This window comes from Galleria mellonella, unplaced genomic scaffold (assembly GCF_026898425.1).
Source record: "Galleria mellonella isolate WM207_F2 unplaced genomic scaffold, CSIRO_AGI_GalMel_v1 utg117, whole genome shotgun sequence".
NCBI lineage: Eukaryota > Metazoa > Arthropoda > Insecta > Lepidoptera > Pyralidae > Galleria > Galleria mellonella.
Window position 1 is genome coordinate 3133620 of NW_026441980.1, and position 24866 is coordinate 3158485.

A 24866-nucleotide genomic window follows, 5' to 3' on the forward strand; every position below is an offset into this window, starting at 1 on the left:
CCTTTCCCGTGGTGTCGTAAGAGGCGAATAAGGGAAATAGAGGGATGGGCAGCAGCGTCCCTTTTAAAATATCTATTAAAGCCTAACTGCGGTGGCCAACCCGCCTGCCAAGCGTGGCAACTACTGGCAAAACTTCTCATATGGGGTCCAGGTCCATCAGTGGGCAGTTAATGGTTGAAATAGTAATAAAAATATAAGAGGTAATAATATAACGGGAAACCGTATATAATATAATTAATTGTTATCAGTACTAATAATTCAATTTCAATTCATTTTAACAAATAGTAGGTACTGGTAAGAACAACACTATAAAATTTGGTTAATTTTACAAGCATAAAAATGTTAAATTGCAAATTGCAATGAACTTGTAAAATAGGGCTATGCTATGACATAAACAAGTAAATTTATTAGATTACATATGAAAAATGTAAACTCCATTTGTACTTGACCGTATTAATCAGGTCAACAACATTTAAAAGACCGTTGTTCTATGTTGTCTATCGTGTTTTTCATGCAAAAACTATGTTGCTCAAATTAAAAAAAAAATCTCTACAATCTAAAATTGGTTAAAAATAATCCCTGCGACGAAAGAAGCATAACAAACAATAAAATAAAATGAATATTCTACCGTATTATACTCCTTTTACTGTCGTGGGGTATTTTGAATAATATTATTTAATATCACGTTATACTGAGTTTTTAAAATGGTTTTATTCATAATTCATCATGAAAGAACTATATTATTCATTTTCATCAATCACTGGTATCCTTCACTAATTGCTGAAAAATAAATCTATTTAACGCAGACAGTAAGTAATAACACAATAAAATAAAAAAATATTATATGGACATTTACGAAAATTTCTAACATGCCATTGTAAATTTTAACCGATAGATTTCAAAAAAGATAATAAAGCTTATACTTACTTACGTGAATTATCTATTTAAATTTAGTATTACTTGTTACCATGTATTTTCTTTTACAATAACAATGATATCAATATATCATTTATAAATTATTAAGTTTAAACAAGGTTAAAGTACAGTATATATAACTAGTTAGCATAGTAGTAGCCATTAACTGTCCACTAAAATAGGCTTCTCGCAGAAGGGGGAGGGGTAATAATTAATATTAAATAACTAACTACCTCATAAATAATTCATTTAATAATTTTATTTAATTGTACATTTACCATGGTGTAACGAAACGTCGTAACGACGCTAGGCGCTGGCTGGCTGGCGCTGTCTCATGCACGCGTCACGTTGCTGTCATTTCAAAATTTGACGGGTCGCAGTGACGGTTACGAATACAAATTTCAAACTGCGATTTACTGTTTACAATTTGATTGTGGCAATTTTAATTAATTACCACAAATACCGTGACTAATATTACGAATGTGACACTGAGAAACCGTTATAACGTATTTGTACTACAAATTTCTTTGAGTTTTGAAGAGGACAAGTGCTTTTCGTTCTATGATACTAATTTTGTGCAGCGTCGTTGAAAATGGTGAAAATAGAGCGCGAGCGAGATCGGAGGGTTGGGGGAATTGTGCCTTCGAAGAGTGGTTCCACGCAGAATATGGCAGCGAATATAAAAGTTGTGGTGAGAGTGCGACCACTGAATGAGAAGGAGCTCGAACAGAACAGTCGCATCGTGGTGGATGTTGTTGATGATAAGATGCTGGTCTTCGATCCTAAGGAGGAAATGAGGCCATTTTTCTACCAGGGCGTCCAGCAGCCGAATAAGAATTTTTTAAAGCGTGCTAACAAAGAGTTAAAGTTTGTATTTGATAATGTTTGTAGTCAGAGTGCAACAAATAGGGATGTGTTTGAAACTACCACAAAGGATATGCTATCCGCACTGATGGAGGGTTACAACTGTTCTGTTTTCGTCTATGGAGCAACTGGAGCAGGGAAAACCTTCACCATGATTGGCAACAGTGAGCATCCTGGAATAACATACTTGACGATGGAGCATCTTTTTTACATAATTAATTCATATGAAAAAGATAGAGAGTTTGATATAGGTGTCTCTTATATTGAAGTAAGTTTTATTTATTTAAAATTTTATTATAAATATTTTTTTTATTATGATTACAGTAACATATCGTTAATATTATTCAGTAGGAGTAGCCCTTAAGAGTATTCACTATATTTTGTGACCTTGTAAAAGTTACCTAATGTTAATCTATCTAAGGTATTAAATTCAAATTTATTCAGTTATTAAGTTTTTTAATCATCCAAATATCATCATTGTAGTAACCGTTATCTGTCCACTGTTGAACATTGGTTTCTCTATAAAGGGGTTTTGCTAGTAGTTGCCATGCTTAGCAGGTGGGTTGGCATCTGCAGTTAATCTTTGGGTATGTTTCAAGAGCCACGTTGCAGCCCATCCCTCAACCATTAAGTTTTCTTAGTTGCCTATTATGGCTCCCACAGAGAAGGAAGAATTCAAATATGTAATTCTTACTAGTTTTATAAATGTTAAAGTAAGTTTGTTTGTTTGTTATATTTTATAGCGCCTTAACGGCTTAACCAATTATTAAGAAATTTGGTATACATTTACCAGAGGGAGACTTTGTACATATACTGTATATGTGTTTATATGGCTGTGTTTTGGATATGGTGTGAAAAAGAGGAATATCAGGAATGGCAACACATGGGGGTATCATTTTTGTATATCCATGGTACTGCTCAAACATACTTTCCATCCTCAGCTTGGCCATTCTAAGTTGTATAAAAAAAAAAATTTACTATATGTGATGGAAAAAGATATAGGCAACTTTTTATCTAAGTAAGTAAACATATCCCAGTTCTAGGACAATGTCACAGGTAAAACCTATTTATTATGAACTTTTACATTTATAATATTTAAGTTTTGATAGTTTTGAAGATGTTTATTTTTAAATCATGTATAAATAGCTGAATGAATTTGAGTGAAATTTAAATGCTTGGTTGTAGATAGATTTTTATCTCATTTAACAGTAGTAAGACTATTACATTGCTGATACACAGCAGAAAAGTGGACAGTAGGAACTCTGTTTAAAATTAAAAAAAAAAAAAATTTACTTCCTTAAAAAGTCAGTTTAGATTATTCTTAAACAAAAGTTAATTAATAATTTGTATCTTTTAGTTCAAAATAAATTTATTACATATTTGATAGTTTTAGTTTCCATATGTAATGCAAGTTTTATGTAATTTATTATTATTAAAAGATAAATATGTTTGTATACTGTTTGTCAGTAAATAAAATAAACAAATAAATGTTTGTAAATAAATAATAAGTGTAACATAATCAAACCAATCACCTGATCCTCAAACTTGAGTTATAAGGAATCAGGCTATAATCATGTTATTGATGTTATGTTATTTATTTATTCATTAAAAATAATTATAACATTATGACAGCAAAAACCAAATCAATGTTATAAACCTAGTGTGCTAACAAATATATTAAAGATATTTAAAGTATGAAATGTGCAATTAAGGACACAAAATTTATGTTTGTTTGTGTTTTGTACAGGGTCTAATTAATTTGTAATATTTATATATTTTCTATCATCTTCATATCAGCCTTTAACTGTCCACTGCAGAATACAAGCCTGTCTCTTTGGGTCTTGGGGGGGGGGGGGGGGGGGGGGTTGCCAGTAGTTCCTACGCTTGGCAGGCAGATTAGTCAACACAGTCAAACAGTCAGGCTTTAGAGTTGTTTTAAGAGGAATGTTACTGCTCATCCCTTGCTCTCCCTTAGTTGGTTCTTATGACACCCATGAGAAGTAAGGGGTGGTTTATTCTATGCTGGAACCACACAGCCATATTTTATATATGCTTTAAATAATCTTGAATATTTTGCAGGTATATAATGAAAATGTATATGATCTATTGAAACCGTCAAACACACCATTACAACTGAGAGAGGACTCAAAATATGGGGTAATGGTTGCTGGTCTCACACTTAACAACATCAAGACAGCAAGAGAACTTCTTAACATGCTGGAAAATGGCAATAAGAATAGGACACAGCATCCCACAGATGCTAATGCTGAGAGTTCTAGGAGCCATGCTGTATTTCAGGTATTTTTAATAATAATAATAATAATTTTTATTTCAGACTTTTTGGTCCATTAAATATTAAATTATAATTTAATTATATTATTTAAGTCTTATTATCCAGTTAATAAATAATATATCAAGAATGAATGAAGATTTTGAAAATAATGTTTTAATATTAAGCTGTAAGTTATTTTAGTTTTTGAAGTGTTTTGTCTTTTGCACTGAATTCTCAATTTGAAAGAAAGTGACATTCCAATAGTTAAAATAGATTTGTAGATTTTAATTTTTATGAATAAAGGTGTTTGTTATATTTTTTGAAAAAGTTTTTATTGGGTTTAAAAAAAAAATTGTGAATTTAATAGCATTTAAATGTCCAGGTAATTATCATTAATTTACACTACTTATTTGGTTTTGGGATGTTTATTTTTTTTATTTTCCACTTTTAAAAAGCTTGGCTTGAATCTTGACTTGAGGCTTGAATTATGATTTATTTATATCCCCTATCTGATAATTTTTCCCTCTTTTTTAGTTGTATATACTTTTTCTAAATTTTTAATTTTATAATAAATTATTTTTTACTAAGATTTTACATTAATAACTGTTTTGTAAGTTTATTGACTATTTAAGTATATTTATGTAATTTTTTTATATAAAAATTTTACAATTATGACAATATAAAAATCTATATGTTATGAATTAATTCAGGCAATTCATATATAGATAACAATTAATTTATTTTCTTCTATTAATAAAAATGAATTGCTAAATGTTGCCAAATGCTAAACTCGGGAATAGTTGAATCATTTCGTCTAATTGGTTTTTCAAATATTTGCTTAGGTTAGAAAAAAGTTCTTATAAAGAGAAAAATAGGAAAAAAATGTCCAGGAAAATGTAAAAATTTTTTATTAAGCATTTTTTCTTTTTTCCATCCAAATAGTTCCTAGATGTAAATTAAAAACTTTCAATTAACATAGTCTCATTTGCTTAGTCAGCTAGTAATTATTTATTAAAATTTTATTGCACTGATAATAAAAATAATAAATAAAGTTAATTTTAATGAGTTGTGATACAAAAGACGGCTTTATCGCTAAGCAATTTCTTCCAGACAACCTTTTATTATAAAGGACATTGAGAAAAAAAGACAAATAAACAGAGAAAAAGAATATTTAGTAAAAAAAAAAATTGAAATTATTCTTAATTCACCAAAAGATTTAGGATTATATAAAAAATAAGGGGTAATAAAAAAAATCTAAATGTGTTTATTGCCAATAAGAAATAACAGAGACAACAGAATAAGAGTCACTTCAAGCAGAACTTATATCAAGTTACATTATGAAGACTCTGCATTATCATTAGTCCTCAAACTAGGTCAGACCTGTATCTTGCGGACTTTAATAAGGGTTGATTGTTTATTTAGGGATATAATCAGGGGCCGCCATATCTTATAGATAGCGGCACGTCTTTATTTCAATAGACAACAGCGGTTATAATTATTTAAAGCAGCACTCCGCCCCCATTGCTTTCACGCCCCGGGCTATCACCGTTTTCTTCCTCCCAAAGCCAGCACAGATTATATTGAACTCGCTTTCTGGTCGCGCTTTCGCTTGTGTAGTCTATTTTTATATTTAGAAAATTGTCAATAAGAGAATCTCATTAATGTAATAAAATTTTAACTGCACGTTATCCATATATTTTTTTTTAATATTATAAAGGTGAAAATGAGTTTGTTTGCATTATTTTTTTTTTTACTTTATAACGTTTATAGGGCTTAATTAATCGCTATGAAATTTTGGTATACACATACTATTTGCGATGGAAAATGATATGGGCTACTTTTTTTTTATGCAACTTAGAATGGCAAGCAAGCTGACGGCCCACCTGATGGAAAGTGGTAACCGTCGCCTATAGACATGAGCAGTACCATGGACATGGTCCATGATACCCTCCCCCCCATGCGTCACCATTCCTGAGCACTCGGGTATTATTCCTCTGTACCCTGTAAATTCACTGCCATATTTCACCCTTTAAACCGAATATATATAATTTAATTCAATTTAATGTAGTTTTTGAAGATTTTATATAGCAATGGGCTTTTTGTCGACCAGCTTTTGAATTTTGGTATTTTGTAGAGACATAATCACTATGGTTATTCAATGTTCGATTGATTATTATTCGTGCAGGTATACGTGAAGATGCGTTACAAGACAAGCAGTCAACTACGTCTCGTCAAGTTGTCTATGATAGACCTAGCTGGCAGCGAGCGGGCGTCTGCGACCGGCTGCGTTGGCGAACGATTCAAGGAGGGAGCCAACATCAATAAGAGCTTGTTGTCGCTAGGCAATTGCATTAATAAGCTGGCAGATGGCAGTAGCTACATACCTTACAGGTGAGGGTTAAAAATAAAATCTAAAATTGTGTTAAAAAAAAAATAAACATCAATTGTGACAACATCAGTAATTTTGATTTAAAAACGTAAACTATTGGATTGAGTTTGATAAAATTTCTGTGGGACCAATTTGTAAGATATTTCATCCTTTTATATAAAAAAAAGAATTTTTCGAATCTGTTTATAATTGACAGAGTTATGAGGTAATATTTTTTTTCTGTTTAGCGTAACGGTTGACTGGTGGAGAATGCCATCAGGCATGAAGTCCGTTCTGTAGACATATTTTTATTTTGCAAAAGTATAAATAAATAAATTAAAAAAAATACAACCGAATTGTACCTCCTTGTCTCTGAAGTTAGTTGAAAATATTAAGCGTCTAAATGAATGCCAATTTGTTTGTTTCCTTATCACGAGAAAATTTATGATATTTTACAGTTTTACCTGCTTAAGGTATTCCCATTGGCATATTTAAGATCATTTTTCAGGAAGGTGGTGGAAGGAGACTCGCTCTAAAAAAGGCACAATATGTACTCCTAGATGTGTTTTTGCAAATCTTTGCTCGGATCCTGCGGTGGGCACTAGGCAGTTCCGCACAGTGGGGTTCGCGTTTTTCGCTTTTTTTTATTATCTTTTCTTGATATACGTGTTTTTAATATTTTCATTTGCAATTTAATAGCAAAAAAAAGTTTGCTCCGTTTTGAAAAAAGGGGGTATCGTTTTGTTACCGTATTATTTTTTTACGTCTGAGATATTTTTATGAGTGCAAATTTAAAATTTTTATTACAGAGACTCGAAACTTACTCGGCTCCTGAAAGACAGTCTCGGTGGGAACTGCAAGACGGTAATGATAGCTAATGTCTCACCTGCACACATCAGCTACGAAGACACCTACAACACACTCAAATACGCGGCCAGGGCGAACAAGATACAGTTGAGCATAAAGAAGAATATAGTAGACGGAGACATGAGGTTGTCGCAGTACGTGAAGATCAATGAAGAACTCAAGAAGAAGGTGAAGGAATTGGAGGCGAAGCTGTCGCTGTCTAGCGTTAAACAGGTGGTTCGGGAGCCGGATACGACGAAAGAAAAAGGTTAGTTCATTGAAATATATGCCTATAGATGATGAAATGAAATTCTTTTGCAAGAATGTTGGTGAGAGGGGCGAGGGAGGGAGACTGTACAAAAGTCGATTGCTTAGGTACCTCTGTTTCATTCGTATTTCTACCGTCAAGCAGTTGTGTTTGCATGACTGTGTTTCGGTGTGAAGGGTGGGATAAGGCGTGAATTTACGGGGTACAGAGGAATAACATCTGAGTCCTCAGGAATGGCAATGCTTGGGGGGTATTATGGTCGAAACAGTATACTCTGTTATGGCCATGGTACTGCTCATGTCTATAGGCGACAGTTACCACTTTCCATCAGGTGGGACGTCAGCTTGTTTGCCGTTCTAAGTTCTATCTGCCTGCCAAGCGTGGCAACTACTGGCAAGTTTCTCCCCTTGGGGAGGCTTACGTTCAGCAGTGGATAGATAAAAGCTGATTTGATAATGAAAATGTTTTGTTGCAATTATTAAAGAAAAACTACTATAATTGAAATTAGCAATAAATTAATATGTTTAATCAATTAATAAATTTTTGATTTGTCCTACAGGAAATCAGTAGGTCAAGTCAATTACACGTTTATTTACATTTTCATTAAGTTGTGTTGAAACAGACAGAATCTTAAGGCAACGACAAGATCTATAATTATGACGTCGCAACGAGCGAGCGACTTCCACGAATTCTGATTTCGGTTTAATTAAACCTAATAGTATTAAAGTTTGAACCAGTCACGCCTCGCGTGTATCGCATCCACGTTCATAATTCGTATAAGAGTTTGGTTAGTTTAGTCTGAATTCTGATGTTCGTAATGATTGCGGCTCATATGGGACGCGATTTAATTAAACCTTATGATATCCGGTTAGGTGGGTGTGACATAGAGCATTGGTATAGATTGTCTAAGATAACATGGCACGTCCGTCTAAATTTCAATAATAAAATTAAAAATATTTGCAAGGTTTCAATCAAGAAATATTGTTTATAAATTTATGTTCATCATCATCATATCAGCCGTTAAACATTCTCTGCTGAACATAGGCCTTCCTCCTATTGGGGGAGTTTTGCCAGTAGTTGCCACGCTTGGCAGGCAGATTGGCAACCACAGTTAGGCTTGGGTGATGTTTTGAGAGGGATGCTGCTGCCCACTATAAGCTACCTTAGTCGTCTCTTGTGACACCCACGGGAAAGGAAAGGGTGGCTTATTATATGCTGGAACCATACAGTTATTTATTTAATTTTTATTAATTGTATTGTAGTATACACAACTGCTTCACGGTTGAAACACGAATCGGACAGAGGTACCCAAGCAATCGACTTTTGTACAAAGTCTCCCTCTGGCAATCTATAGTCAAGCAGTTCTTATTAAAGTTATTGAGTGTAAATCCGGGTCTTTCTTTATGTGTTTTCGCTATTAAACTACTGGAGCTTCTGATAAAAATTGGCAGTGAGAGATTCTATAATTATTAACAAATCTCATGTTATATATGAAATCATACGTCACAGTAGTTACGTCGCTTAATTTAGACTGTTACAAATAGTTTTTAATGAAATCACAGATAGTTGCTGTATTAAGATTTATTTGTAAGTCATTGCTTGTGCTCGGTTGGTAGTGAAATAAAAATGCAGTAGATGGCCGGCTGGGTTGTAACAAGCGAGCGAATAAAAACTTCAGCGCCCTGTACTACAGTCTCTATTTGCTCGTTCTTACTATAAAAATTATAATTTATATTTCATTTTAATAGCAAGCAGTACTGAGTGCGACATTACGTCATTTGGAGTGAAAACTGCTTAATGTCACAGGTGACATCGTTGTGATGATAAACAATTTCACTAAGTAAAAGTGAATTAGATGTAGCATTAATTTCCATGTTAAAAATATTATCGTTTATTTGTTAAATTCTGTCACATGTGATATCATTGTGGTGATAAACAATAATTTAACTAAATAATAATAAATAGATATAGTAACAATTTTCATATAATTGTTAAAAATAAATTCGTAAGCATTCGTATTAATGTAATAACCAATTTAACTTAAGCGTAATTAAGTTGAGATAGTGCGAGCAGTCAGATTCGCGCCCTCGTCACAGCCGCTCACGATTAAGGGTTCCTAATGGTTCCGAAACTAGTTGAACTTTCTCGACCTAGTTACTCGCAAGTTAAACCGGTAACTTATGTTAAATAATAACATGTATGTGTAGTAATTGGTATGTGGCGTTGTACACAGTGCGGCTGGAGTGGCGGCGGCGCGTGGCGGAGGCGGAGGCGTCGCACGGCGCGGCGCAGGCGGGTGTGCTGGCGCTGCTCGGCCGCCAGCGCGTGCTGGCGCTGCGCCGCCGCCTGCGCGCGCGCGCCCGCGACCACGCCGCGCGCCTCGCGCACCGCTCCTCCTGCGACGTGCTCGACCAGGTGCCGCCGCCACCGCACCGCACCACACCACCACACCACCACCGCACCACACCACCACCGCACCACACCACACTACCACACTACACCAAACTTACACCACACCACACCACACCACACCACACCACACCACACCACACCACACCACACCACACCACACCAACACACCACACCATCACACCACTACTCAACCACACCACTACGTCACCACGCCACCAAGCCATCACGTCACCACGCTACCACACCACCACACAACCACACCACCACACCACCACACCACCACACTACACCACGTCACCACGTTACCACGCCAACACACCATCACGCCACCACGCCACTATGCCACCACGCCACCACACCACCACACCACCACACCACCACGCCACCACGCCACCACGCCACCACGCCACCACGTTACCACGCCAACACACCATCACGCCACCACGCCACTATGCCACCACGCCACCACACCACCACACCACCACACCACCACGCCACCACGCCACCACGCCACCACGCCACCACACCACACTACACCACACCACCGCACCATCTCATTATCCACTTGTAAACATTATTACTTCCTTTCATCAAGTAGGTTAATTAAATTGTACATAGAAATTTCACCTCTTCCTATTGAATTGGCCACACAGACATGACCGCGACGTTTCCTCTTTACCTACATTTTTATTGTTAATCTCTTTATTCAATCGCATGCCTATATTCGTAATTTCTATTTTTACATTTTACTTTCTGTATATTTTCTATTGTGCCGTGTAGTTAAGGAATACATATCGCTAGCCCCTTCTTTTCTTGTACATGTCGTAAAAAGCGATTAAAGGGTAAAGGCCACATAAGGACAATTTTCAGCGTACTTTTTGTCGGTTAAAAAATATTTAAGTAGTTATATATACATTGACAATTTATGCCTTTTAAAATCTTTGGACAATAGTCGGCAACACAGCTCTTTTATACGTAATAATAATAATTTATTTTGATGAACTTGGATCATTGCACAATTATGAAATTTACAGAATTCAATAAATAATAAATGTATGTAATTTTTTAATAATATTTTTTTACTGTTAGATGTGCAGCGAAGATATTCCGCGGCAAGAGCGCGCCGCTGAGAATTATATGAAGCAGTCTGCCCATCTCGATTCAAAAGTTTTAGTGGCTTGGAACAATTGGGACGAGCATAGGCAGAAACTGGATCGACTGTGCAGCCAAGCGCTCTCAGAATGTCCAGAATTGAGTGATTTCATAGAAAAAATAAGGATGCAAAGTGAACTCAGAGAAGTGAAGGCTAGAGACGACATGAGATACAAGTTATTATGTATAGAGAACGAAGAGATAAACACATTCACGGAATACATGAGCGAAATGCCCAGTATGCTAAAGAAATTATATTTGACATTGAAAGGGTACGATAAGGCACCGCCAGCATTAACTGCGGAGTATTTAGAGATTATGAAGAAAGCGAAGCAGGCCAAAGGCATCTCGTGGTCGGATACAGAGATAGAAGGCGATTCTCATTTCAAATTCATATCAAATTTAAATTTAGACAAACCATCGACAACTCTAGAGTATAATTATCCTAATCACGATGACGTAAATGGGACCATAGACGTAGTGACGGACAGCGAAGATTTGACCGACGTTGAGAACCGGGAACCGGTACGATTATGTGCGACCAAACGAAAGGGTACCCCTATAAAGCTGGCTAATAATGAAACTATAATTATTAACGATTCCTTTGAAAGTTTGGACACGACGAGAAATTTAAATTCCGCTAAGAAAGTTAAAAGGGAATACGGAATTGCGCCTGAGGTGGAGAATTTTATTGACCCCAAGGACTTGAATTCGACATTTGTCCTGGGTGGCAAGGTAGAGCCGGCCCATAAGCCTGTTAAACCTGAGAAGGTGGAACCAGTGAAAAGAGGACTCATCGATCGGACAAACACAATCCAGAGGACTGTGACTTTTAATGACAAGGGTAAGTCAATTTACGATGATGATTTCGTTGATATAATGGTTTCTCACAGTGTTTTACCTTCCAAAGGTTGTATGTTCGATCCCCGCACATCAAATATATTTCTATTTTTTAGTTTTGTCTTACTAAAAAAGTAAGACATATTCATCGGGGGTCAGGGTATTTTACAACGGACTTCAAAAGAAAGTAGTTTCTCAATTCTGTTTTATTTTTTTTATGTGATTTGTATATGATTTGGAAAATTCTTTTTTTTAATTGAAAGGACTTATAGATAGATCGCATAGAAATTTTTATTAAAGTTCAGTAGTTTAGTTTTTAGAGCAAAATAATTCGTTTTGTCACAGTTGAAGTAATTTTTTTGTGGAACTCAATCTTTAATTACTATGTATAATATGTATGTATTAAAAATCTGGCCCTGTAGTCCCGGCATAGAGCAGGCCGCCTCTTCCTTTCCCGTGAGTGCCATAGAGGATTAAGGGAGGGCAAGGGATGGGCAGTCTCTCTTAAAACATCCTCAAAAGCCTAACTGCTGTTGCCAATCTGCCTGCCAAGCTTGGCAGCTACTGGCAAAACTCCCAAGGGGAATGGTTATGTTCAGCAGTGGACAATTAAAGGCTGATATGATGATGATGATTGAAAAGTTTATATCTATTAGTTATCAGGTATTCATAGAATAAGCCTTCCTAATTTGGACCTGCCACATATTTGGCAAACAAGTATACAGCCCATCTGATGGTAAACGGTCACTGTAACTCAACGTCTGCAACACCAGGCGTGTAAGCGTTGCGGACTCTGAAGAAACTTTAATACGCCCTTTTTGAAGAACTTAGGAGTTATTTATATAAGTGTAAACGCATTGTCTTCTCCAACAGCCAAGATAGTGAAGCCAGTGGTGGGCAGAGCACTGCCGTTCCGTCGGCCGCCCACTGCCGGTTTCGGCTCCAGTCTTGCACGCGACGGTACACCGCTGCAGAGAAACATACAAGGTAATTAAAAATTATCATTATTGTCCAAAAAAACAATTATAATATTTTCATGTATATGAATGGGGTATCGTTAAAATTAGGCTTATTAGGTAAGGCTATATATTTTTTTTCAATTTATTTTAAACATAGCGGCTGTATGGCGCCATTATTAAAAAGGAATATTTTTTTTTATTAGGGCGGTAGTGTCATTTTTTTGTTATAACTTCTTGTTTATACCATAAGTAATTAAGGTTTATTAATTACAATTTTTCAATCATCATCGTGTCTCCGATTAAACTCTTTATAATTACTTATCTACATCCAAAGGTTGTCTGGAAGGGATCCTTTGTAGGTAGAAGGCCGCCCATTGTTTTCTCACTGTGATTTTGTAATTGTTTGTATTTATAATAAAATAACTATTGTAATCTTTTGAAGAGAAGAATAAAGTATCTATCTATCTAAACAATTTTACACAGTACATATGGTAAAGTGGGTTTTTCGTTAATTCTAATATATGTTTGTGTTGTCTATAGTTAGTTTCTGTGTGTCCATGTTTTATTTAACTCGTTTATCTACGGTTAATAACTAATAGCTCCTAAGTAACATAGACAAAATTGTAAATTTATTCCATGCTAGCTGTATCCTTTATGTAATGTAAATTATCTACAATAAAGATTTTACAACATTTTACAGCAATAACATTGAATTAAAAATTATGTAAATTAGAAAAGATAGGAAGGATAGAAAAAAATCTACAGCTCTAAGGTGCAGATTGTAGGTACTAAATGAAAACACTGTATTTAACAAAATATGTAATGATATTTTGTACATGTCAGTTAAGAGGTATTTGTAGTTAACCGAAAATAACCTTGAAACGAAAGCAACACTAACGTGTTGCTTTCGTTTCAAGGTTATTTTTCTCCACCGACAATAACACCGTTTGCTTGATTCTATCCACTCCTAAGACGAACAGTTGTCGAGCTCTTTAGTTCAGATATTAGTCGTTGTTCCAATAGAGAGCAAGATTGCGGGACATTTGTCGACGGCTCGGTATAACTCAACCTCAGAAATCGAGCCAATTTAGTGAAGTTTGTTTCCTAATTCGCCCTACCTGACCTAACTACCTAGGACTGATTTACTTTCTTAACTAATGTTTTACGAAGATGTTTTAATCGATTTGAAGTTTGCAATGATTTTACGTATTGTTGGTTCACACATATGTAGAAGAAATAATAAAAAAAAAAAAAATCTTTGCCAGATATATGGGGTATACATTTATATGAGGTCCAGAAGGGATATTCCAAATTTCAAAATTGACCTGTTAGTCCAAGTGGTATCATACGAAAAAGGGATTCATTTGTACATTTTAAAACTGGATTTTATTTATTTTTATGATTTGTACTTTTTGTCTTAAAATCGAGAATGTAAGAAAAAAATCATTCTCCTCCTTATCTCCATAGTTTGTAAAGCGAAAAATCTGAAATAATTACAGTTTATCAAGATATATATGAATGTCACAAGAAAATTATGTGTATGTTCACACATATTGATATGGGATTTACAACCGACTTCAAAAAGAAGAGGTTTTTATTTCGCCTCCGCTTCATCTCGGCTTCGACCGTGAATAGTGGCAACCTATATCTCACCGATATACAACAGGATGTTAACCACTGAACTAATGAGGGTGTTCCATTTTTAACTAATAAATAATTTACCGATAAACACGCCCGTTATAACGTTGGGTCAACTTAATTAACTAAACAAATATTATCATAATACTGTGGTTACGATATGTAGTTTAGTTTACGAGCTTAAAACAGTTTTATACGATTCGTATCTGTTATCCTCTATTTCATACGTACTATCTCAATATATAATAAATAGTGTTCCAAAAAAACCTACTACAAATGTGGCAAAATCAGTTATGTTATTTCTATGAGACCAGTCCGTTAGTTACTAACGGATACATACATACATACATATCTGTCACGCCTGTCTCCCATTAGGGTAGGCAGAAACAATGGAACGCCAAATGCTTCGATTCAAACAAACCTCTTTCGCTCCTTCCACATTCATCAATCTTGTCATACACGCTCGCCGGTTACGGGTACTTTTAATTTGGCCCTTCTTCAGCACGTCACCTATTTGGTCGACATACTAACGGATATCCCATAAAAATACTAATGTTTAGTATATATCTCTTTAAATAAAACGATAATTTTCTAAACTGGTTTAAAACTGAGTTAAGAAAAATATAACCGAATCAAAAACTTCAAAAATTACAATAATGGAATGCATAATATCAAAAATTTGCGTATTAAAGCTAATATAAAATACTAATTTATCATTCTATCTATCTACCTGTGCGAAGTTGGGACAGAATGCTAGTCTTTAAAATACCTATTATATTTTCATGAATAAATCGTAAGGTGTATAGTATCTGTACCTAACTTTTGACTTTAGGGGGGAAAGGGATCGTTAGTAATAGAGACTAAGAATCCCATTGCTAGCAATATACCCAACCAGGTCGATCTCCTCGCGGTTCCACCTGGAAACTACCATGGTTAATTCCTGTTGAATTCGTCATGATGGGCTAACCGGCCTGTTTTCATTCTCATCTATCACCCTTCACTGGTGCTCCGCCAGCGTATCCCGTTAACGCAGGCGGGGTTATCATTCCATTTTCACGCATAAAAAAAAATTGTGACTTTATACGCTTACACAGTATAGAATATAGCCTAGTGTCCTTTTCTCTTCCAAGTCAAATTTTAAGCTAAAACTTGGAATCGATAAGAGGTAATCCTTACTAATGTTATAATTGTGAAAGTATGTTTGTTTGTTAACTCTAAAACTTATTAACGGATTAAATAATCAATATAAAATTTAGTATACACGGAGAAGGATATAGACATATTTTTTGTTTCGGTCAGTGAACATTGTCCCGGCCATGCGGACGAAGTTAGGTGTATGCAAGTAAGCAAATAAACTCACTTTCACATTTATAACATCAATAAGGATGTATAGTTTTTAATCCCACTTTACCGTTTTGGGTGGCGACTCAATATGTCTATCAAGCAATTGGTGTGATTGTTTTACCACTATTATTTATTTATTTATCATTATTGTGGTCGATTCTGAGGTCCTATTTCTCTAAAACTGTCGCTTGTAACCTAATATCTAAATAGTTTAGCGAAATTTTTGTTTTATGGATCACCATAAACTTAATTTTCTCATGCCATATCATGTCAGCCGTTTACTGTCTACTGTTGAACATAGACCTCCCCTTATTGGGGGGTTTTGCCAGTGGTTGACACGTTTGGCAGGCGGGTTGGCAACCGTAGTTAGGCCTTGGTGGTGTCTCAAGAGAGCATCTCTAATAATCAATAAGTTCTCTAGTCGCCTCTTACAACATCCACGGGAAAGGAAGTGTTGGCCCAATCTATGCTGGGACCAAACTTAATTATATACTATTATAAAAAAATTTACTAGACGACGTCTACATTAGAAATATATAATATAATAAAAATTAATATGAACCGTCTTAATCAGACTAATAGAGACCAAAACAATATTTTATAGGCGTTTTCTCTCTGTATGTATGTTCCGGCTTCACGTAAAAACTACTGTACCTGATTTCATGCAGTTTTCAAAGTTATGTTCCTGTTCTAACTCGAATCTGGTGGAAACTTCATACACCATTTAGGAGGGGTCTATTTAATTAGTTTTCCTACTTCGGAAATCTACGCGTATGAAGTAGCGGACAAGAAGCTTGTTTACAATAATTTTGACTTAAATCTATTAGAAATTGAGTTCAAATTGTTTTTTTTATACAAGTTAGAATGGCAAACAAGCTGACGGCCCACCTGATGGAAAGTGGTAACCTTCGCCTATAGACATAAGCAGTACCATGGAAATAACAGAGTATACTGTTTTGCCCATGATACCCCCCATGCGTTGCCATTCCTGAGGACTCAGGTGTTATTTCTCTGTACCCTGTAAATTCACGCCATATCCCATCCTTCAAACCGAAATACAGCCATGCAAACACAACTGCTTCACGGTAGAAACACGAATGGGACAGAGGTACCCAAGCAATTGACTTTTGTAGTCTCCCTCTGGTCCTTAGAATAAATATTTCAATATGATATCAAATTTTAATTTTAGAGGTTTGGAGAAATAGCGCTTCAGTATCGACCCCATTGTATGTTCTACGTTCTAAATCACTAACAATTGCCTTTCATGTGCCCTGTGACGTCCACTAACACACTAACAGCCATGAATCGTGCAAAGGCGAATGGCACTGAAAGATCAGTCGGTTATAAAGCAGTGAGGACGCGCGACCGGGTACAGGCGCACCCGTACGCGAGGCCTGCTGCCTTGCAGCACAGGAAGTGACCACATCGGCGTCGTCACGACGGATCGTCTCAAGGTTGGTGTGGACAAGCTACATTTAAGAAATGCTACATGCGGCCAAACCTGAGAACGACATTTGTAATAAAACATCCAATTCATCGCATATGTAATTTGCAAAATGTATAACTGGAGCTAATTGTGTATGTATGTATGTGACTATAGCCATATTACTAGATATGTCCATAAGTGATGGCTGTTTTCTGTATAATCAGTTAAAAATTACCTACTTATGGTTCACCAAATGTATTTTTCGTCTGTATATGTATACAGGGTATAAGGGACAGGCTGGCTAAAACGAAGACAGCGGATTTAGATTAATGGTTAGATCATTTTCCTATCAGAAATGTACCATAGCCATATAATTAACGATTCTTATATTAAACGCCGCGCAATGTATTTGAAATTTTACGATCCACACTACGCGTGGTACCTACCCTACACCTGCAGTAGCAACTAGGGCTTCTTCGTAGGTATTTTCGTACCCTTGTGGCGTTGACCTTACACAGCTGATTCCGCGCGTCGCGGTAGTATATTAATATGTATATTACATTTTTGTTTTTTTTTTTTATCTTTCATAGTATTTCGCTATAAAATAATATTATTTCTTTATATTATGACATATTGTAGATTACATGATTTTAAATGAATAAAACAGGAAAAGAATTTGAATTTTTCCGGAAAGATTTTCCACTAGTTTTTAGTTCAGAATAATGGTCTAAATTCACTGTTTTACATTTTGCCAATTTGCCCCTTACACCCTGTATAGTTACAAAAATGTCAAAGTAGAGCTAAATTCGCATCTGATCAAATGTATATTTAAAAACACAAGAGTTTGTATATATATTAAATTTCTTAACATCAGGCTTCTTAACGTTTACTAGTTTTAGACATTATACCACCAAAACTGTTATGCCAATAGTACGTATCTAAAATTGTACTTTTTTTAAAATCACGCAGCATCGCAAGCTAATACAAAATTTATGCATTGGACATTTTAAGTCCAGTAGTCGCACGTAAAGGAAAATTTATGGATAACGTGGACCATTCCAGAGACCCAGTCGAGTGTGAGATCTCCTTTATATCTCTAAGTTTTACTTACATAAATAAGTATCTTACTTAGCTAAGTGTTGTAAGTTAATTGATCGATTGAATAATGATAAATTACGAGAGTTTTTGTAAATTTATCGTAACTTAATTACGAGGTGTACTTATGTGGGTAAAACTTGCAAATGTGAAGGCAGCTAGGGTAAAATTTCTTATTTAACGTGTTATTTTACGATTATTCTTTTGTTATGACAATTAGAAGTGTTGGTGCGTTGTACTAAAATTTTTTTTTTAAAAACATTGCTGGGTATCATCGTCATATTATACCAGCGTCGTGTGGCCCCGGCATAGAATGGGCCACCCCTGACTTTTCCGTGGGTGTCGTAAGAATCGACTAAGGGAGGGCGAGCGATGGGCAGCAGCGTCCCTCTTAAAACATCTCCAAAGTCTAACTGCGTTAGTCAACCCGTCTGCTAAGCGTGGCAACTACTGGCAAAACCCCTCAAGGGAAAAGGCTTAACCAATAGTTACCACGCTTGGCAGGCGGATTGGCATCCGCAGTTTGGGTTTGGTGATATTTTAACAGGGACGCAGCTGCTCATCCCTCGATGGTTACGTTCCCTTGGTCGCCTTCTACGACACCCATGGGAAAGGGAGGGGTTGGCCTATTCTATGCCGGGACCACACGGCAGTGCAATAGCCCAGTTAGTGGATATTACTGGTCACAAATTTGTATTTTAGTTGTATGAAACTTTACTAGCATCACAATTGTTACTATTGAATAATTAATTTTTTTTTACGCAGTCTACTCGCGTATTTAATTTAAATTTGACACATTCAATAGTCGTTCAAGAATAAGTATATTTATTGATTTAGAAACACTTTAATATGTTTGACTCATATCAAATGCTGTTTTGTTCAATCTTTTCCAATACATATATAGGAATATACATATTTTATAACTATTTTATTTTTGGAATTAAAGATTCTTTTAATTATTCGACAAAAAAGTGGATCTTCAGTTGACGCAGTTACATTTAAGTTTTTAGATAATTCTTTTTATTAGCGTTCATATGGTAAATAAATTATGACCTAGTTTTAGTGGTATAGAAAACATTTTCTTTATTTGTAATATTTACAACCAAACTTGCTGTCAGGACTAATTGTATACATACATATATAGAACAGTAAAATGCAATAATGAATATAGGTACAAAGCCGACCACAGACACGCTAAGATAAATTGCTACGATTTAGCAGTACTACTCGAACGGCAATGATAAATTGTAACGTAACAAAACTGCTTTTCTGCAACCCATATTAGGATTTATCGTTAGTTTTAAATGTATACTGTAAACGTAACGGTTTCTTGTAGTGGATGTAAGCTCATTTACCGCTCTATGATCAGTCACATACCTATACATGCATACACACATGCACAGGCACGCAACATGCACACGTACGCATATGTACGTACACACACACACACACACACACGTACATGCACGAACGCACGCGCACACAAATATCGGGTTAGGTTTAATATTGCTAAAAGTAATACAAATGTTTTATTTTTAGCAAATTTTATTTAGAAAATAACTTTCCACTAATTGTTTTTAGAATAATGTGTACTATAAAAGAATTTGTTAAGCATTAATTATTATTACTTAGTTTTATTGTATTTCTTTAGTAAACTTTAGAATGTGCTAGCTTTAACATTTAAGTAACTATGTACGTATATTAAACATGCATTTGTTTTTCTTATATTTTTTAATAAAAGTGTGTAATTTTTTTGGATTTATATTCTATTCTATATTATGTTAATTTTAGACTGTACCTTAATAATGTACCTTGATATAGTTTTAATTTATACTAATATTGACAATTATATTACTATTATTTTTTGTGTTACTTTTTGTGATTTTTAAATTATATATTTTTATGTGACCGCATTACTCAAGTTGAAAAGTTTATCCGGGATAGAATCTGTGTGCCAAATGTTATCCAAATCGGTATTGACATTAATAAAAACTTTTCGTATAGGGTAATTTTATAATTATAATACATTAGAATAATGATCAAAGATTTTTTTATTTAATAACATTAAAACACTAGATTATATAATATTATTATGTACCGAGTATATAATTTTTAAATGGCACAATTATGTTTTGTATAATTTGTATGTGTAATTTTTCTTTCAAATGTACTGGTATTGATGTTCTAATTTTTATAGCAAATGAAAAGTAATATATCAATTGTGTACAATAGAATTAAGGTCTTATTTTAATATTATTATGGTAGGTAATCCAACAGAGTAGTTTACATTACTGTGACTTTTATAATTAATATGACTGATGTATTTTTAGATGTCGCTATTGTTTCACTTTGTATATTTTATTGTGATCGTGTGCAAGTTTGATTAAAGAATAATTTTAATTGATTTATTTTAATTCGTGTGTTTTATTTAGATTCTACATTATATCATTTACCATTTACCAGAGGGAGACTTTTTACAAAGGTTGTTTGCTTGGGTACCTCTGTTTATACCGTGATATACTTGTTTGTATGGCTGTGTTTCATTTTGAAGGGTGGGATATGGCAGTGAATTTACAAGGTACAGAGGAATAACACCTGAGTCCTCCGGAGTGGCAACGCATAGGGGGTATCATGTGCGAAATAGTATACTATGTCCATAGTACTGCTTATGTCTATAGGCGACGGTTACCACTTTTTATTAGGTGGGCCGTCAGTTTGCCATTCTAAGTTGCATAAAAAAAGATTTTATCGTATATATTTAGGAGTGTAAATGGCGCCTAAAATGGGCATCATTAAAATTTCGTACGAGTTAGTGCGTTTACTTTTTACGCTTTCTAATTGGTATTCATAGATAGAGAATGCCCAACTACTATTCTTAATCTATGTTAGTATTTGTAGAGCATAGTGTAGCTCAGTCATAGAGACTTGAGAGCAAAGAACACAATTAACATAGATACATATCAGTTACATTACTCGGTGTTCAATCCGATTCTCTAAATAGATGAGAGTTTGTTGGAAAATCGGATAGCGGGATTTCATTAGTGAGACTGTTACATGCCGTGTTTGAGTTCGACCGTTCAGCTGATGTGCATACCATAAATAATCACGATATGTATACTACTAACAATGTACAGAGAAGATTGAGTTAATTGAACTCGACCAGTCATCTAATACACTCTGTATTAGTTAGTGACCATAATTTATATCTAAATTTATATAATAATAAAGAAATGTAATATATAAGCGCGCTGAAAATGGAAGCTGGAGAACACTATATTTTTAATACCTATTTGCATATATGAGCATACTTCAGTACAACTGACAAACACTAGCCGTTTTATTTTATTCCAATACCTTTTATTTGATACATTGTTAAAATGTATAAATAAAATAAATAAATTTTATAGTATAATAGTTTATGTGTGCCGTTTTTTATTTCGGAATATTTATTTCTAGTTGTTTTCTGAGCGAGTGAGATAATGTAAATTTTTTTTTCATACTATAAAGGTTGCAAAGTTTACAAGTATACAGCCCGTCTGATTGTAAACGCTTTATTTATTATTGTTTATAAGTATCGCAATAATGGCAAACATCTTTGAAAAACCCCATGCTGCAGTAGTTTCTAGAAAATTCTCCAGCAAGAGTTTGCGGGAGGAAATTTTTTAAACTAATTTAAAATCTAGGGTATGAGCTGAATTAAATAATTATGTTGATAGTACTATTTTTTTAGACATAACGCTTAAAGACGTGTCCTTTTAGATAATAACTCGTAGCAAATGAATATACCAATAGATACAACATCGTTGCTCCATGCATCTGATTGAACGAGACAGCGTTGTACGGCTTCTGATTCATTCTCACGCGTAAGTTCTCATTTCCCTAGTGGCCGAGAAACCTTGACAGATCCCTAGAGAAATTTAATTTTAAAAATTTAGCAAACAAATCTGCCAATGCTAACAGTCTTCCAATAATTTTTATTATGACCGCAAAACGAAATTACTGGCCCCTAATACCGTTAGGGGAAAAAATTACCCGACAATAAGGTTAATTAAAATTGACGTCAAAGCTTGGATCGAGTCCCCTAAAGGTGATAAAAAACAGGGCCAAGGCAAGGTGTCAACAAAAACTCCCCGCAGCACCGCAAATGAATTGATTCAACGCAATCAATTTTTTCCAGGCTTCCCATCGCGGGCTCGGACCGTTCATTCACTTGGGGCTGATTAAATCGGTCAATCATTCGGTCTTACCGTCCAGTTAACTGGAAAATTGGTAATTAGATGTTGTAGGTGATAAAGTGTAGATATTTTGCGTATGTTGTTCAACCAAATCTAATTTGTTTGTTGTGTGATTTCTCTGAGGAAAAATCAATCTACAATTTCGAAATGTCTGAGAGGGAAACGGTAATCTGTAGGTGTCCGCGAATTAATCCGGGTCTTTATTTGCATAAAACTAATTACTTATATAGGTACCATTGTTTACAAAGTCGGTCGGATGACAGTATCCGTTGTAACAAAGCTATAATTGCGAGTTTCGTGCACGGAAATACGAAAATAATTATATATTAATTAAGCCGGAGTTTAAAAGGAAATTGAATGAGTGAATGATAGAATTTTCAATTTATTTTATGAATAGATTGAAGAGAATTGTGAAAAGAAGCTGCATAGGTCTATGCCTTAGATTTGTTTACGTAAATAAGGGTATAACGTATCCTAATATAGTATATGGTTTATCTGTCTATAAAATTCCATCATAGTCCATTCAGTCATTGAAATATAATGAAGTGACAATCATTTAAACGTTTTTTTTTGACATTTAGAATTTATTTGTAAGTAAAAGTGCCGGTCATCTAATATATAAAATTCTCGTGTCGCGGTGTTTGTAACCAAACTTCTCCGTAACGACTTTACCGATTTATATGAAATTTTGTGTGCATATCGGGTAGGTCTGAGAATAGGCCAACATCTATTTTTCATACCCCTCAATGATAAGGGTGACCCACCCTTAAATATTTTTTTTTTAATTTTTTGGCTAAATTTTTTATTTTTATTTTGTTATGATTTAGCATTGAAAAATACATACAAATTCAAATTTTCACGCTTTTATGATCAACCCCTGTTTTTTAATCGCGATTTTAATATATGCCGCAATAGGGTTGCAAAGTGGCAATCGAATATAATAGTTGTAGTACGAGAAATTGTCATGCATAGTTCTCGAAATAATTCCCAAAGAGGGTTGACGTCAGGCAGGTGGCCGGTCGTAAAACTAAAAACCAAATCTTTTTGTAATATGGATAAAATCATATTACGCCGACTCCAAATGATTGGGATAAGGGTAAGAAGATGATGATGAGTTCTCGAAATAATGTAAATGGTAAAACAACGTTTGCCGAGTCAGCTAGTAATTATATATATGAATATATATATATATATATATTGATTTTTATATTAAAATCGCTTGCTTATAACTGTTCTGTTACTAATACATTTTTGTTGTAAATATTATGTGACACCTATAGATAAAAATATAAATTTGCCGAGCAATTCCGGCATAGAATGAGCCACCCCTTCCTTTTCCGTGGGTGTTGTAAGAGCCGATTAAGAGAAGTTAATGGTCGAGTGGGGGGCATCAACGTCCATCTTAAAACATCACCAAAACCTAACTATGGCTGTCAAGCCGTGGCAGGAGGGTTTTTTTTGAAGGATAAAAATAAAATGGTGACTCCGCCCGTGCTAACGGAATACGCTGGCGGAGCATCAGTGAAGGGTGATATATGAGAATGAAAACAGGCCAGTTAGCCCATCATGATTAATTCATCAGAAATTAACCATGATAGGTTCCAGGGAGAACCGCGAGGAGGTCGACCTGGTTGGGTATATTGCTAGCAATGGGATTCTCAGTCTCCTTTACAACCATTCCTTTTCCCCCCCTAACCATTAGTGTATTGTAAAACTATTTTCCAATCAGGACCTGGCACCTTAAAAGACACATTATATAGTCTAAGACATGTGTGCACATATCTGAATGCTTAGCTGACATCCTATGGTGGGTATCAGAAACTTCTGAGTTGGGCACGGCCCATCTGCCCCTTCTACCCCTTAACTACGCTTGTGTACCATAAATATCTGCTTACTAGACTGGTTAACTTCCTTATAAATAGTTATCGACATTCATACATGACTTGTTCGTTTCCGAGAAAGTTGGTCGCGTTGTTGCCAGTTGCAAATAATAATGACGGATATAATGAGTATCTAAGAGGCGTCGTAGCTCAGTGGTATCAATCGTAAAGGTTGTGAGTTCGATTCGATTAATTCTGTGATGAAAATCACCGACAAGAAATCATATTAATTCGAGTGACTGTGGTATGCTTGCCTTCATCACGCTGACTTTAATAATATGCTCGGTGAAATGTGGTTTGGAATGTCATTTTCACCATTATGAAAACATTTTTTTTAAACTAATAAATATTA

At 35.0% G+C, this 24866-nt stretch overlaps 1 protein-coding gene across 3 annotated transcripts; it reads left to right on the top strand.

Moving 5' to 3' along the window:
• The first annotated feature begins 1264 nt into the window (after positions 1-1264).
• LOC113514739 (kinesin-like protein KIF18A) lies at positions 1265-20128 on the top strand. 3 transcript variants are annotated; one of them, XM_052895267.1, is made up of 8 exons: positions 1265-2047; positions 3859-4077; positions 6237-6442; positions 7229-7533; positions 9767-9948; positions 11035-11941; positions 12811-12924; positions 17228-20128. In XM_052895267.1, the coding sequence occupies exons 1-8, from the start codon at positions 1508-1510 to the stop codon at positions 17296-17298; spliced, it is 2544 nt and encodes an 847-aa protein (XP_052751227.1). In that variant the 5' UTR covers positions 1265-1507; the 3' UTR covers positions 17299-20128. The 3 variants fall into 3 exon arrangements, with proteins under 3 accessions (XP_052751227.1, XP_052751230.1, XP_052751226.1); XM_052895270.1 differs by having other exon boundaries at positions 17231-20128; XM_052895266.1 differs by having other exon boundaries at positions 1266-2047; positions 17177-20128.
• The last annotated feature ends 4738 nt before the right edge of the window (positions 20129-24866 follow it).

Bases quoted from the DNA above. Each gene is read 5' to 3' on its own strand.
- LOC113514739 (XM_052895266.1), top strand. From the start codon at position 1,508: ATGGTGAAAATAGAGCGCGAGCGAGATCGGAGGGTTGGGGGAATTGTG. The intron at 2,048-3,858 runs GTAAGTTTTATT...AATATTTTGCAG, and splicing joins TAGGTGTCTCTTATATTGAA to GTATATAATGAAAATGTATA. The intron at 9,949-11,034 runs GTGCCGCCGCCA...TTTTACTGTTAG, and splicing joins CCTGCGACGTGCTCGACCAG to ATGTGCAGCGAAGATATTCC.